This window comes from Phoca vitulina, unplaced genomic scaffold (genome assembly GCF_004348235.1).
Source record: "Phoca vitulina isolate PV1807 unplaced genomic scaffold, GSC_HSeal_1.0 scaffold36, whole genome shotgun sequence".
Classification (NCBI taxonomy): domain Eukaryota; kingdom Metazoa; phylum Chordata; class Mammalia; order Carnivora; family Phocidae; genus Phoca; species Phoca vitulina.
The window spans coordinates 16536979-16552478 of NW_022589739.1; the positions used below are offsets into that span (position 1 = coordinate 16536979).

General features: G+C 42.1%; 1 protein-coding gene across 4 annotated transcripts in view; it reads left to right on the forward strand.

The window, feature by feature from the left end:
* The first annotated feature begins 1063 nt into the window (after positions 1-1063).
* The window catches only part of ACER3 (alkaline ceramidase 3), a 148828-nt gene continuing 134391 nt past the window's right edge, over positions 1064-15500 (forward strand). The window contains exons 1-2 of one of the 4 annotated variants that reach the window (XM_032426966.1): positions 1193-1268; positions 14344-14440. Coding sequence is in view for 1 of the 4 variants with exons in the window: in XM_032426964.1 (XP_032282855.1) it covers positions 1166-1268 (103 nt within the window). In the remaining 3 variants the exon portion in view is untranslated. Of the gene's footprint in view, positions 1269-14343; positions 14441-15500 lie in introns of all 4 variants that reach the window. The other 3 variants (XM_032426964.1, XM_032426967.1, XM_032426968.1) reach the window with 3 other exon arrangements.

Genomic DNA, 15500 nt, shown 5'->3' on the forward strand with positions numbered 1-15500 from the left:
AAGCAGGGGAGCAGCAGGCAGAGGGAGCAGTAGACTCCCCGCTGAGCACCCTGGGATCAGGACCCCAGCGGAAGGCAGATGCTCAACCTGCTCAACCGACTGAGCCACCCAGGCGCCCAGGATGCTGGATTTTAAAGGGCCAGTGGGAGTTAGCCAAATGGAGAAGAGAGGAAGGCAGTCCCAGCTGAACAGCAGGGACAAAGATGGGAATGGCTGAAATGGGAATGGCCCCAGCACATTCTGAGCTAGGGAAGAGTTCGTGTAGTTGAACACTACACAAGGGCAGGAACGGTTGCATTTGTGTTTTTTTTAAAGATCCCTCCGGCCGCACAGTGTAGTATTAAGAGTCTTGAGGCTGGAAGTAGGGGAGACTGTTGGTTGCCTGGAGAGTAGAGTAAAATTATAGGTAGCCTGTGGAAACCTTTGGGATTGGAAGCCCAAACTGAAGCAGCTCTGCTTTAGTGTTTTGGCTGCATTCTTTTATAGGATTTCAACTCCCCTCCTTTTTTTTTTTTTTTTTTCCCTCCAGGGCTGTTGCCCTTTCCCTTTGTTCCCAAGAGACACTTACCTATACCTTTATCAGAAAATCACTATTCCCTAGAATTCCCCGGGGCTGGGAGAGTTCTGTTTCCGGGCTCCGTTTGAGGCCTGCCCTCAAAGGAAGACACTGAAGTGCATCTTTGCACAGGTTTTATCAAGCCAGAGCTTGTCGAAGTCTTCAACCCACCCCGCCCAAGTTAAATATCAAACCACGCACACAGACACAGAGATAGAGGCTCAGACACGTCCAGACAGAGAGCAGCCTCAGGCTTATCAGGAGCCCCGGACCTACAGCCAGCGGTGTGGCTGAGCGGGACAGGCAGCCCGGGGAACTATCGCCCCCGTGGCCAGATCACAGCCCTTCCCTGGGAAGAAAGGGGCCGAGGGAAACCCCACCGCCCTCGGGATGGGCGGGGCGCCGGCAGGGCTCGGGCGGCCTGGCGGCGCCGGTGGGCGGGGTCTCCCCGCCGGGCACTGCCGCTGACGGCGCCGGCTCCGCCCCTCGGGGAGGGCGTGCGGTGAGCGCGCGAGCAGGGCCAGAGCCGGCCTGGGAGCCTGCGGAGCCGAGCGCAGCGAGCGGAGGAGCGCTTGGGCGGCGGCGGCGGCGGCAGCGGTAGCGTGCGCGATGGCTCCGGCCGCGGACCGCGAGGGCTACTGGGGTCCCACGACGTCCACGCTGGACTGGTGCGAGGAGAACTACGCGGTGACCTGGTACATCGCCGAGTTCTGTGAGTGCGGGCGCCAGCGCCCGGGCCTGAGGCGGGAGGCAGGGAGGGAGGGCGCCGGTCTGAGGGGAGACGCCGCGTGAGGAAGGCGGAGGGCGGACCTGGCCGCCAGGGGAGGCACCAGGCCTGGCCGGGGAGGTGGAGTGGGGAGCCCTGGTCTGGGGGCAGGAATGGGAGCGCTGCCGAGGAGGGGAGCGGATGGGGGGAATCCAGTGTGTCGGGTGAGGCGTGCCGTGGTCTGGACGGTGTGGGGGGGGTTGAGTTTGGGGGAGTGGAAGAGAAGTGGGGAACCCCCGCTGGACCTGAGGGGAGGCCTGAAGGGTAGGGCTGGGATGGGAATTCCTGTCGGAGGGGAGGAGTGGGGCAGGCTGGGGCGGCCCAAGAGGAGGTTGGGAGAGTGGAGGACTCGGCTCGTTAGAATGAGGGCCCGGGACACCTGCTCTTACTGTCGCTGCCACCCCCTTCGGCCTAAGGGCACAGGAGAAAGGAACAGGTCCTAGCTTAGTCTTACCCCAACCATGAAAACTCCCAGATCTTTCCCTTCCTCTTTGTCTGTTCTCGTCGGACCTCTTCGGTCACCTCCAGGGAAGGTGCCAGGCTCTCAAGAGCACAAGGGACCAAGTCCCTGCGCCACTCTGCCTCCTTTACGACTACCTAAGGGTTAGGGTTCATCTGAGGGCGCTACTTCCACTGACTGTACCCTCTGAGGACTCGGGGAACATGCTTCTCCAGGTGCTGCCCCCGACAGGCCCCCGTTTCCCCCTGGGGGCGTGTGTGTGGGGGGTGTGTGTGTGTGTGTGTCTTATTCCATTAGGCTAGGGAAGCACAGGAAAAATCTGCCACTTTTTTTTTAATGCAGTGTACTTTGGTTAAGTTTTGAGAGCACAATGTTTGATCCTTCTTTGGGTACCTATCTGCTTCTGGCAAAGTACAGAGGATTTTTTTTGGCTGTTTCTTCTTTTAATTGGATCCACTTTCTCAGGACAGGAAGCAACTCTTCTTTGCTAACCTACCCATTGTTGGGTCCTTTCCCCAGGCGTTTGTTTGGCTTTGTAAGAAAGAGGCAAGAGTTTCATGCCAGCTGATCCTACCTTATTCTTTTCACAGTAATTGACTAAATTAAAAAAACAAAAACAAAAACAAAAAACCACCGAACTCCTAGTAGTGTTCAAGACTTTAAACCATTCCTTTTAAACCATGATTTAGGCTGAGAGTCACTTACCCAGAACTACTAGTTTAGAGTAATAATTTTTACGTAGTAATGGAAGTATATGGGCAAAGGGATCATTTGTAGTGTAATTACTTGGCAGCCCAAATGTTGGCAAGGAAGCGCTATACCAATTTGCTGTTAGATCATGTTGGCAAGCCCATACGTGGTCCAGAGAAGGTCCATGAGAGGAAGAGACTTAAAACCATGCTTTCTGAATTGGAAGTGTGTAACATGGAAAAGAGAAACTCAGGGGTCCTCAAATTTTGGATGGGCTGTCATATAGAGCAGTTAAACTTTCTGGATTTCTCTAGAATGTGGAATTAGAGTGTATGGGTGGAAACTAACTGTAAGGGGAGAGATTTTGCTTCAACATAAGGGAACTTTTAAACCAAAAATCATCGGATGGATTGAGGAGAGCTAGAGGTCACTGAAAGTGTTGAAACAGACATTGCTCAACTAACTCACATGAATTTTTTATGGAGAATTGTTGAGTAAAAAAAAGGGGTTGACTTTAGTTGGCCTTTAGGTCCTTTGCATATTTATGGGTGGATATAGGTAATAATGGCTCTTAGTTTAGAACCAAGGATTAGAATCAAGAGAAAACTGACAGTTAAGTCATGTGACCTATGAGAGTGCAAGATACTACTGTTCTGCCAGATAGCTCTGAGAAATGGGAAATGGCTTTTGGTCTTACCGTCCTCAGAGGAGGAAACTGAGCAGACTGCAGGGAGGCTTTTGACATAGGAATCAGGGGGTGCAAGAAGAGGGTAAGTGAATGTTGGTTGTCCTTTGCACATGTACCTTGGGAGAAAATTATTGGGAGGAAGTTGAGGTCAAGTCTTCTTATCCAGGAGGCAGTGGGTATATGTCATATTTTGGAGTAAGAGAACTTGATCTTCCAAAAATACGCTGGTTAATAATGGTGTGTTTAAGGGGCGCCTGGGTGGCTCAGTCATTAAGCGTCTGCCTTTGGCTCAGGTCATGTTCTCAGGGTCCTGGGATTAAGCCCAGGATCGAGCCCCGCATCAGGCTCCTTGCTCCGTGGGAAGCCTGCTTTTTCCCTCTCCTACTCCCCCTGCTTGTGTTCCCTGTCATGCTGTCTCTCTCTCTGTCAAATAAATAAATAATCTTTGAAAAAAAATGTAGTTTTATCATTCTTACAATATTTACATTAATGATAGAAATATTAAAGATAATAATGGAGATAATAGCCATATCTAAGTACTTACTGTGTACCACACTTTGCTAAGCACTTCATATATCTTCTCTCTTTCATTCTTTTTTTTCCTTTTAAAGATTTATTTATTATTTTAGAGAGAGAGAGCGAAAGAGACAGAGATCAAGTGAGTGCTCACTTGCATGTGGGGATGGGGGAGGGGCAGAGGGGGAGGGAGAGAGAGAATCCTAAGCAGACTCCCTGTTGAGCTTGGAATGGGGGTGCTCAATCTCAGACCCTGAGATCGTAACCTGAGCCGATTTCAAGAAATCAAGAGTCTGTCGCTCAACTGACTGAGCCACCCAGGTGCCCCTCTTTGATTTTTTTACCTAAGGCTGCAAAATATGGTGTAGAGAGAGTATTCAGGTTGAGGTCTGATTCTAAAGCTACTATATGCCATATTCTATCACACTTTCATCGTTTTGTCCCTGCATGCAAGGTATGAGGACAGGTGAGATAGTACACTATCACAAAGGACAAATTGAATAATTATTCAAGAATCCTATCTTTTAGCCCTAGGCTATGTATATTTTGAATAATAAAAAGATGAGTTTCCGGAATTGCATGTTCAGATGTGGCAGCAGTTCTGAGTCACTGAAATACCTGAAAATCTGCCTTTTTAATATCACCCAAGATCAGTTCAAATTCTTCTTTTTTTTTTTTTCCAAATTGCTTTTTTGTTTGATCAGATTGTAAGGACAGGGGAAAACGTAGAGTTTTTCCTCTTAATTATAATTGTGAAATAATATGTTCCTTGGTGTGGCAGAAGTTATAGATACAGGCAGTCCTCACTCTTTATGGTAGTGACCATGCAAGTTAAAACCTGGCAAAGTAGTCTTAATAATCAATGGGAAAAGTTAAAATTGTTCTGTGACCTTCAAATTTCTTTGTCAAACACCATAAACCCTCTTATTGTTCGTTATAAACATATATAGAGAAATGAAAAAATAGCGAAACTGTTATTTAGTACACTGTAATTTAAAACATTAAAAACATTGAGAATTAAAATGTATTATTTCTTTGTAAAAGAACTGATCAAGAGTAGTTTGAACAGTGCTGGCTTTCTTGTCATGTAACATATGATATGGAATGAGTAATTTTTCTATGCCTTCATGAATTGTCATACTCCTAAGTTTGGTTCAGTTTCAACATTTTACTCTTTGCACTTTCAGTATTGTGAAATATCTCTGAGAGTTCTTCTAATGCAGAGTTTTTTTGCTGTAGTTACTTCTTCCGGTCCATCTTCATCCTTTTCTCACAACCACTTTTTTCATTTATGTTGATAAGTTTGCCTTTACTAAGTTCCTCCGGCTGTATATCTAGAGTCCCTTGAATGGCAGCGGTCAACATTGTCATTGTCAGCTATTTCTTTGATAACTTTGTTTATGTTTGATTGGAATTTCACTTCCAATATTATCACTTTTTGTTTCTTTGATACACTTTCATCATTGTTGGCTCTTTCCCTATTTTGCTTATTCATTTTTGTAAAATATCACATACGTTCATCACCAGGAGACAAGGAGGCAACTGAGCTACACACTTGGCTGTCTGTACATGAACTGAATAACAGAGTGCAGTGAATAATCACCAACAGTTTTTGCCTTGATTTTTTTTTTTTTAACGATTTTATTTACTTATTTATTTTTAGAGAGTGAGTGTACAAGCGGGGGTGAGGGGCAGAGGGAGAGGGACAGAGAGAATCTCAGGCAGACTCTCCACTGAGTGCAGAGCCTGATGCGGGATTCAATCTCACAACCTGGAGATCACGACCTGAGCCGACATCCAGAGTTGGATGCTTAACTGACTGCACCACCGAGGAGCCCCTCAAGCCACTTTTCACACTTAGGTCTATAGTTAGTCATTAGAACTTATTAATACTTGAAGGCAAAGAGCATTTTGAAGTCTCATCTTGACTTAGTTTTTACCCATGTTGTCCAAGATATTAACTAGGAAGAATTGTCATTTGGTAGCACATATTGGAAGAAATGATAGATTTTTTTTTTTTTAATGGAACAGTAATTGGTATATGGGTAAATAAGAAGAACGAATACCTCAGATGGTAATTTGGGGAACTTTACTAAGCCAGAATACATAGAATAGTGACTATTTAAATGAAAGTCTTGGGCGCTTGGGTGGCATAGTCGGTTAAGCGTCTGCCTCCGGCTTGGGTCATGATCCTAGGGTCCTAGGATCTAGTCCTGCATTGGGCTCCTTCCTCAACAGAGAGCCTGCTTCTCCTAACCCTGCCTGCCTCTCTGTCTCTCTTTCTGACAAATAAATAAATAAAATCTTTAAAAAAATGAAAGTCTTGCCCAGTGCATTATTATCTCAGGTTAAATTTTTAAGTTGTTCCTTTGATTTTGGGTTTACCCTGTCCCTTTGCCAACTGTTTCCCCATTAGTGGGGAAAAAAACCTGACCTGGAGAGTTTTAGGTAGTGCAGAAGAGCATTTTAAAAGAAGTAGAGGCATGGAGAAACATTTTAGGACCCAGCAAAATGATAGAGCCCAAAAGAGACAGCAGAAGCAGTTAATAGTGACACAAAAGTCCTACATATTTATTGTAGGGAAAGGTCATGGTATAATGACTTGGAGCCAGAATCAAGATTTCTATTTGAACTTTGCTCAGTTGAATGTTGTGACTTTGGGCAAATCACTTAATCATTCTTTGTATCAGTTTATTTTCTATAACATGAGAATAATGATATCCAAGAGGGTTATGAGAATTAAATGGCAAGATACGTGTGAAAGTGCACAGTGAGGTGAAGTGCTTGGCAAATACAAGGTGCTCAATAAATACTAGTTGAATTGAAATCTAGTCAAAATAAGTCTAAAAAGTAAATCATGCTGTGTTATAGTTGTGGCCACCTCATCTGTGATGGTTAGTTTTATGTGTGAACTTGGCTAGGCTGTTGTATCCATTAATTTAATCAAATACTAATCTAGGTGTTTCTGTGAAGGTATTTTATAAATGTGGTCAACATCTACAATCAGTTGACTTTAAGTAAAGATTACTCTCAGTGATGTGGGTGGGCCTCATCCAGTCAGTTGAAAGGCCTTAGGAGCCACCACTGAGTTTGGGGAGGGTGGGGGGAAGGTTAAACTTTTTTGGGGGAGGTTTCCTTCTTGACTTACTTGACTCCTCACTTTAACGGACTTTTCCTCTCTTTTCTTTTCCTCCCTTTCATTCTTTCTTTCATTGTTTGAATATATTGAGAATATACCAGAATTTTTAGATGTTTTCAGTGGGATTGCTTTTGCACATGATGTTTCCTTGTCATTTGTAGCTACGTTCTCTCAGTGGATACCTCTTTAAGCCTTGAGTGATTACTCCTTACAGAGTTAGGTACTTCTGTTTCCCTTGGAGCACTTTTTTTTTAAAGATTAGTCATTTGAGAGAGAGAGCGCGCACGTGTGCAAGAGGGGGAAGGAGCAGAGGGAGAGAGAGAAGCAGACTCTCGACTGAGTGCGGAGCCTGATGCGGGGCTCCATCTCACAACTCTGAGATCGTGACCTGAGCTGAAATTAGGAGTCAGACGCTTAACAGACCGAGTCACCCAGGTACCCCTCCCTTCGAGGACTTTCTATTAACTGAAGGATAAAGGCCAAATTCTAACATGGCACGAAAACTCCTTTCTTTTTTTTTAAATGAATATTTTCACAACAGCAAGAATTTTGCAGTGAATATCTGTTCACCTATTGCCTAGATTCTATTTTAACATTTTATTATGCTTGTTTTACACCTTTTTTCTTAAAGGTTTTATTTATTTATTTGACAGAGCACAAGCAGGGAGAGCGGCAGGCAGAGGGAGAGGGAGAAGCAGGACCCTGGGATCATGACCTGAGCCGAAGGCAGCTGCTTAACCGACTGAGCCACCCAGGCGCCCCTATGCTTGTTTTATTGCATGTCTGTCCATTTATCCATTCTTCTATCAATTCATTTTATCTTTTGATACATTTCAAAGTAAATTGCAGACATCTGTACATTTTCCCCTAAATCCTTCAACATGCATATCATCAGTTAAAGTTCAGTTCTTTTTTTTTGAAGATTTTATTTATTTATTTGAGAGAGAGAGAGAGCACGACCAGGAGGGAGGGATAGAGGGAGAGGGAGAAGCAGACTCCCTGCTGAGCAGGGAGCCTGATGCGGACTCAATCTTAGGACTCTGGGATCATGACCTGAGCTGAAGGCAGATGCTTAACTGACTGAGCCACTGAGGCACCCTTAAAGATCAATTCTTTGTGGGTTTTTTTGGATGTAAAATTTATATTTGATGTTATGCACAGATCTTATGGTATATTCTCAGTATTTTGAGAAATGCATACAGTTGTGTAACCAAAACCTCTATTAGAATATGGAACTTTACTATCAAGAAAGTTCCTCATGCCCCTTGTTAATCCTCACCTCCACCTTCCCCTTCTCTCTAGGGTGGCCACTGTTCTGATTTTTTCTCCCCCCACCATAGATTAGATGTGTCTGTTCTAAAACTGAATATAAGTGGAATCATACAGTATTTACTGTTTGGTATAAGACTTCTTTCACTCAGCATGTGGTTTTTGAGATTTCATCAATGTTGTTGCATGTTTTGGTAGTTCCTTTTTATTGCTGAGTAGTATTCCATTATATGAATATACCATAGTTTATCAGTTTTCCTATTGCTGAACACCTGGCTTTTTCAGGTTTTGGCAATTATAAATAAAGCTGCTATGAACATTCTTGCACAGGTCTTCTTGTGGATATATATTTTCATTTCTCATAGGTAGATACTCAGGATTGGAATAACTGAGTCAGAGGGTAGTTGTGTGTTCAATTTTATTAGAAACTGCCAGACCTTTTTTCAAAGTGATTGTAGTATTTTACATTTACAGCATTTCATCCACTCCCTCACTAACATTTGGTGTGTCTTTAATTTTTGCCTTTCTGGTAGTTACGTAGTTTTTTAACTCATTGTGTGATCCAGTGTATTCTAAACTCTTCAGTCTTTGTTCCTCCTTTTCCCTATAATTCCTGCTTTCCTTGCGTATACTGTACTCTTGCCAAAACAGACCGTTTATGTATTACATTTATATTTTGGTGCACTTTTCATTGCTTGTGTTCTTCCCATGAGAGATAATAATAAATTGTTTTTTAAAGCCATGAAGTTTGGGGGTGGTTTGTTATTCAGCAATAAGTAACTGAAATAGAGGGAGAGAGTAATAGTCCCTCTAAATAGTCTAAAGTTGAGTTTTGAGCAGTTTTGATTTCCTGTTGTGTAAACTCTAGAGTATGCCAAATTACACCATACATTTTATTCTTAGAGGATGAAACTTTAAAAATAATAATAAAGTTTAATATAGGCCCTCTCTCTGAAAATTTTGAAGAATTTTTATAAGCATCATTTTATTTATCCCTATAATGCACTCATAAGACTCAAAAGAGGCATTTTACCCAATGAAAATAAATAAGTACTTTAAGGTTGAAATAATTCAGTTGCATGACTGGAAAAATCTTTGACTCATTATAGGTGTGGACTCCATCTTAAAGTTCTTCTAACTTTTCAGAGCAAGCTGCATTTAACAGCAAGAGGAAAGACTGAAGGGACTCAGAAAACAAAACAGACCTCTAAAATTGTGCATGTTAAAATCTTGATACTGCTGTAAAAATTTTTATGACTGGAATTCATTTATTTCTACAAAATGATAAGGAGACATTCTAGGTAAGATAGTCTTCGCAAAGGGGCGCCTGGGTGGCTCAGTCGTTGGGCGTCTGCCTTCGGCTCAGGTCACGATCCCAGGGTCCTGGGATCCAGCCCCGCATCAGGCTCCCTGCTCGGCAGGAAGCCTGCTTCTCCCTCTCCCACTCCCCCTGCTTGTGTCTCTCTCGCTGTGTCTCTCTCTGTCGAACAAATAAATAAAATCTTAAAAAAAAAAAAAAAAAAAAAGATAGTCTTCGCAAAATGAAATATGGTTTGAGGCTATTTGACCTTCTGGGTAGCAATCCCTCCCCCACCTCTCCCCACCCCCTTTTTAAAGCAGACAGGAGGACAGTCTGGTTTTGTTGTCTGATATCCATTTGATCACTGGAGTTCATTTAGTTAGTTTTGCCAATCAGATGGATGTTCTCTGTTCTTTCACTACTCTAGAAATGTCCAACTTAGGGGTGCCTGGGAGGCTCAGTCACTTAAGTGTCTGCCTTCGGCTCAGGTCATGATCCCAGGGTCCTGGGATTGTGCCCCGCATCTCGCATCTTGGGCTCCCTGCTCAGCAGGGAGTCTGCTTCTCCCTCTCACTCTGCGCCTCCCCCCACTTATACGTCGAGCGCGCGCACGCTCTCTCTCTGTCTAATAAAATCTTTAAAAAAAAATGTCCAACTTAGGGCAAACCCCTGGGGTCCCCTCCCTCCTCGGGAGTTTTGTAGATCACTTTGCTATTGCTCAATAAACTTTGCTTTGCTGTCCACCAAAAAAAAAAAAAAAAGTCCAACTTAAAGCTTGACAATTGAAGAGAATTATGACATTGATAAAGGAGGACTGTTCTGTGGTTAAGAGCATTCATTAAATAAACTTTTAGCCCCCTCTGTGCCTTTCCCTCATCCCATCTTCTTCCTTTTTCTCCAGAGATAACCACTATCCTTAATTTAGTGTTTGTCATTTCCTAGCTTTTTACCCTGTGCATTTCTAAAAATACACTGTTTAGGTTTGCTTGTTTTATATTTTATATAAGTGGAATTGTACTGTGTGTATTTATTTTTCAACTTGCTTTTCTCACTCATTGTGGTCAAATATATATCATCCATATTCCCAAGAATTATCTCTGTTGATGGGTTTAGACATAGTTCATTTATTTTTCCTGTTTAGAATTCTACTGTATGAATATATTGATTTATCCGTTCTTCAGTTATTGGATATTGTTTTCAGGTTTTTGCTATTACAAACGTTATAACCCTCTTGTACATATTCTAGTACACACAAATTAAGAGTTTGTGTATCTGTTGAGTAGTGTAATGGTTAGATTGTAGGGCATGCTCATATTCAACTTTTAGTAGATCAGAAGTTCTCACGTTTTTTGGTCTCATGTCCTCCTTTATATATTTGAAAATTATTGAGGACCCTGAAGAGCTTTGTGAGTTAAATCTTTTGGTATTTACTGTATTAAAAGTTAAAATTGAAAAGATATAAAATTTTTATTAATCCATTTAAGATTCATGCTTGTGTAAGAATTGAGTAAAAACAAACAAAAGATTTATGCTTTTGAGAAATGAGATTTAACCATGCTGTTGTATCAGTAGTTTGTTCCTTTTTAATTTTTAAAATTTAAACAAATCTTTTAAAGATTTATTTTATTTTTTAATTTTTAAATTTTTTTAAGATTTTATTTATTTTATTTGACAAAGAGAGTGAGAGAACACAAGCAGGGGGAATGGTAGAGGGAGAGGGAGAAGCAGGCTCCTTGCTGATCAGGGAGCCCAATGCAGGGCTCGTTCCTAGGACCCTGGGATTATGACCTGAGCTGAGGGCAGATGCTTAACTGACTGAGCCACCCAGGCACCCCAAAGATTTTTTTATTTTTAAGTTATCTCCACACCCAACGTGGGGCTCAAACCCACAATCCCAGGACCAGGAGTCAGATGCTCTACCAACCAAGGCAGCCAGGTGCCTCAATAGTTTGTTCCTTTTTATTGCTGAGTAGTATTCCACTGTATGAATATAGTACAGTTTGTTTATCCATTGTCTTATTCCTGGACACCAGGACTGTTTCCAGTTTTTGGCTATTATGAATAAACTTATGAACATTTTTATTTTTTTAAAGATTTTATTTATTTGACAGAGAGAGACATAGCAAGAGAGGGAACACAAGCAGAGGGACTGGTAGAGGGAGAAGCAGGCTTCCCACGGAGCAGGGAGCCCAATGCGGGGCTCTATCCCAGGACCCCGGGATCATGACCTGAGCCGAAGGCAGACGCTTAATGACTGAGCCACCCAGGCACTCCAAACCTATGAACATTTTATATAAATCTTTTCATGGACATATATTTTCATCTTTCTTGGGTAAATTCCTAGGAGTGGCATTGTCAGGTTATAGAGTTGGTTTGTGTTAGTTTTTAAGGGACTGCAACACTTTTTTCCAAAGTGATGTATCATTTTATCATAGAAGTTTTGGGTGCTCCATATCCTCAACAATATTTGCTGTTACTCTTTTTGAAATTCTATCCACCCTGGACTATGTGTAGTGGTATCTCATTGTGTGTGTGTATTTGTGTTTAAAGATTTTATTTATCTATTTGAGAGAGAGAGACAGAGCATGATCGGGGGAGGGGGATTGGGCAAAGGGAGAGTGAGGAGTAGAGGGAGAAGAGAAGCAGTCTCCCCGTTGGGTAGGGAGCCTGATCGAGGGGCCTAAACCCAGGACCCTGAGACCATGACCCAAGCTGAAGGCAGGCCTTAACCAGCTGAGCCACCCAGGAGCCCCTCTCATTGTGGTTTTAATTAGCATTTACCTGATGAATAAAGATATTGAGCACATTTTCATTGCTTCTTGAACTTTCCCGTATCTTCTTTTGTGAAGTGTCTTTTGCCCATTAAAAAAACCTGTTGTCTTTGAAAGATTTTTTTTAATTGAAGTATATAGTTGACATACAGTATTATATTAGTTTCATGTGTACAATGTAGTGATTCTACATTTATATATATTATGAAATGCTTATCATGAAAAGTGTAGTTGCCATTTGTCACCATACAAAGTTATTACAGTAAGATTCAGTCACATTTTCTTTCTCTGATTACTGATTTACTGTGATTACTGATACATTTTTATTTATTTCCATCCTTTTTAGTGCTTTTTATTCTACATCTCCTGTATTTCTTGCCTTCTTTTGGCGGTGATAGGTTTTTTTTTCCCTTCTCCCCTCTACTGGTTTGGAAGCTACTGGTTTGTTCTAGTTCTTTTATCTATCTATCTGACAAGTATTTCATGACATATATATAAATATATATAAATGTTGGACTTTTGAAAAAAGATTTATTTATTTGAGAGAGAGAGAGGGAGAGAAAACAAGCAGGAGGGGCAGAGGGAGAAGGAGAGGTAATCTCAGGCAGATTCCAGGCTGAGCGTGGAGCCTGTCGCAGGGCTTGATCTCAGAACCCTGAGATTGATCTCAACCTGAGCCGAAACCAAGAGTCAGACCCGCAACTGACTGAGCCACCCAGGCACCCCTAAATGTTGGATTTTAAGTGTAATTCTCTAGGCTGTACTTTTCTCATCCCCATGATTTATTTATTTTAAAACTGGAAGTTTGTACCTCTTAATCTTATTCAACTATTTCATCCATTCCCCCATCCTCTTCCCCTCTGGCAACTACCAGTTTGTTCTCAGTATTTATGAGTCTGTTTCTATCTGTTTTGTGTGTTTTTTAGGTTTTCCATATAAGTGAAATCATATGGTATTTGTCTTTGTCTGACTTATTCTACTTAGCATAATACCCTCCCTCTAGGTCTATCCATGGTGTCAAGAATGGCAAGATTTCATTCTTGTTTATGGCTAAGTTTATTTATTTATTTATTCATTGTCTGTGTGTGTGTGTGTGTGTGTGTGTACCACATCTATTTATCCATTCATCCTTCAATGGATACTTGGGTTGCTTCCATTATCTTGACTACTGTAAATGCTGCAATAAACAGAGGGGTGCATATATCTTTTTAAAATAGTTTTTTCATGGGACGCCCATGTGGCTCAGTCGGTTAAGCGTCTGCCTTTGGCTCAGGTCATGATCCCAGCGTCCTGGGATCTAATCCTGCATCGGGCTTCTTGCTCAGCAGGGAGCCTACTTCTCCTTCGGCCTGCCGCTCCCCCCTGCTTGTGCGCTTGCTCTCTCTCTTTCTCTCGCTCTCGCTCTATCTCTGGCAAATAAGTAAATAAAATCTTAAAAAAAAAATAAGTTTTTCCATTTTCTTTCTCTACCCAGAAGGAGAATTACTGGATTTTATGGCATTTCTATTTTTAATTTTTGGAGGAAATAACATACTGTTTTCTGTAGTGGCTGCACCAATTTACATTCCTACCAAGAGTACAATGAGGGTTCCCTTTTCTCTACATCCTCACCAACATTTGTTATTTGTCTTTCTGATATTAGCCACTCTGGTGTGAGGTGATAATCTCATTGTGGTTTTGATTTGTATTTCTCTGATGGTTAGTGATGTTGAGCATCTTTTTATGCATCTTTTGGCCATCTGTATGTCTTCTTTGGAGAAATGTCTATTCAGGTCTTCTGCCCATTTTTAATTGGATTGTTTGGGGGTTTTGGGGTGTTGAGTTGTATGAGTTTTTAAATATATTTTGGATATTAACCCCTTATCAGATATATCTTTTGCAGGGGTGCCTGGGTGGCTCAGTTGTTAAGTGTCTGCCTTCGGCTCAGGTCATGATCCCAGGGTCCTAGGATCGAGCCTCGCATCGCTCAGCGGGAAGCCTGCTTCTCCCTCCCCCGACCCCCCGCTTGTGTTCCCTTTCTCGCTGTGTCTCTGTCAAATAAATAAAATCTTAAAAAAAAAAAAAAGATGTATCTTTTGCAAATATCTTCTTTCATTATTAGGTTGCCTTTTCATTTTGTTGATGGTTTCCTTTGCAGTGCAAAAAAACTATACATATTTACATTGTATGATTTGCTAAATTTTGACAGATGTACTCCCGTGAACCCATCACCACAACCAAGATTTGAATATACTCATCATCCCAAAAAGTTTTCTTGTGCACCTTTGTTGCTTCATTGGTTTCAGGTAGGAGAGTAAATATGGTCCTTGTTACTCTATCTTGGGTGGATGTGTAATGTTCATTACTTTTAATCCTGTCTGTATATAGCCTATCTTTCTTATTATTGCCCTCTGTTAGAAGTCTTCATTATTTATTTGGTAAGCATGCTGTGTAGGTATCTTCATAAAATTGCTTTACCAGCTATGAGACCAGTACAAAGCCATGTGTACCATCAATAAATGGTTTGCTTCTTCACGAGATTGGACAAAAACAACGGCACTAATCCTAAAAATGACCTGAAATTTAAGTTGTATATTGAATTTATGCTTTAAAATCTATTTTGTTTCTTTTGCCTGGCAAATTTTTTCCCCAGATTTTTACTGTCAGCTATTATGTGCCCTTAGGTTTAAGGTGTTTATCTTGTAAATAGCAGATAGCTGATTCTCTTATTTTTAAAATTCAGTCTCATTTTCTGTCTTTCTGTGATTACTGATACATTTTTATTTCCACCCTTTTTACTTTTAAGATTTTATTTATTTATTTGACAGAGAGAGAGAGAACACAAGCAAGGGGAGCAGCAGGCAAAGGGAGAGGGAGAAGCAGGCTCCCCGCTTAGCAGGGAGCCCAATGTGGGGCTCGATCCCAGGACCCTGGGATCATGACTTGAGCCGAAGGCAGATGCCCAACCGACTGAGCCACCCAGGCACCCCATATTTCCACCCTTTTTTTTTTTTTTTAGATTTTTTATTTATTTATTTATTTGAGAGAGCGAGAATGAGAGAGCGAGAGAGAGCATACGAGATGGGGGAGGGTCAGAGGGAGAAGCAGACTCCCTGCTGAGCAGGGAGCCCGATGTGGGACTCGATCCCGGGACTCCAGGATCATGACCTGAGCCGAAGGCAGTCGCTTAACCAACTGAGCCACCCAGGCGCCCCTCCACCCTTTTTTTAAAAAAAGATTTATTTATTTATTTATTTATTTATTTGACAGAGAGAGACACAGTGAGAGAGGGAACACAAGCAGGGGGAGTGGGAGAGGGAGAAGCAGGCCTCCCGCTGAGCAGAGGGCCCGATGTGGGGCTCGATC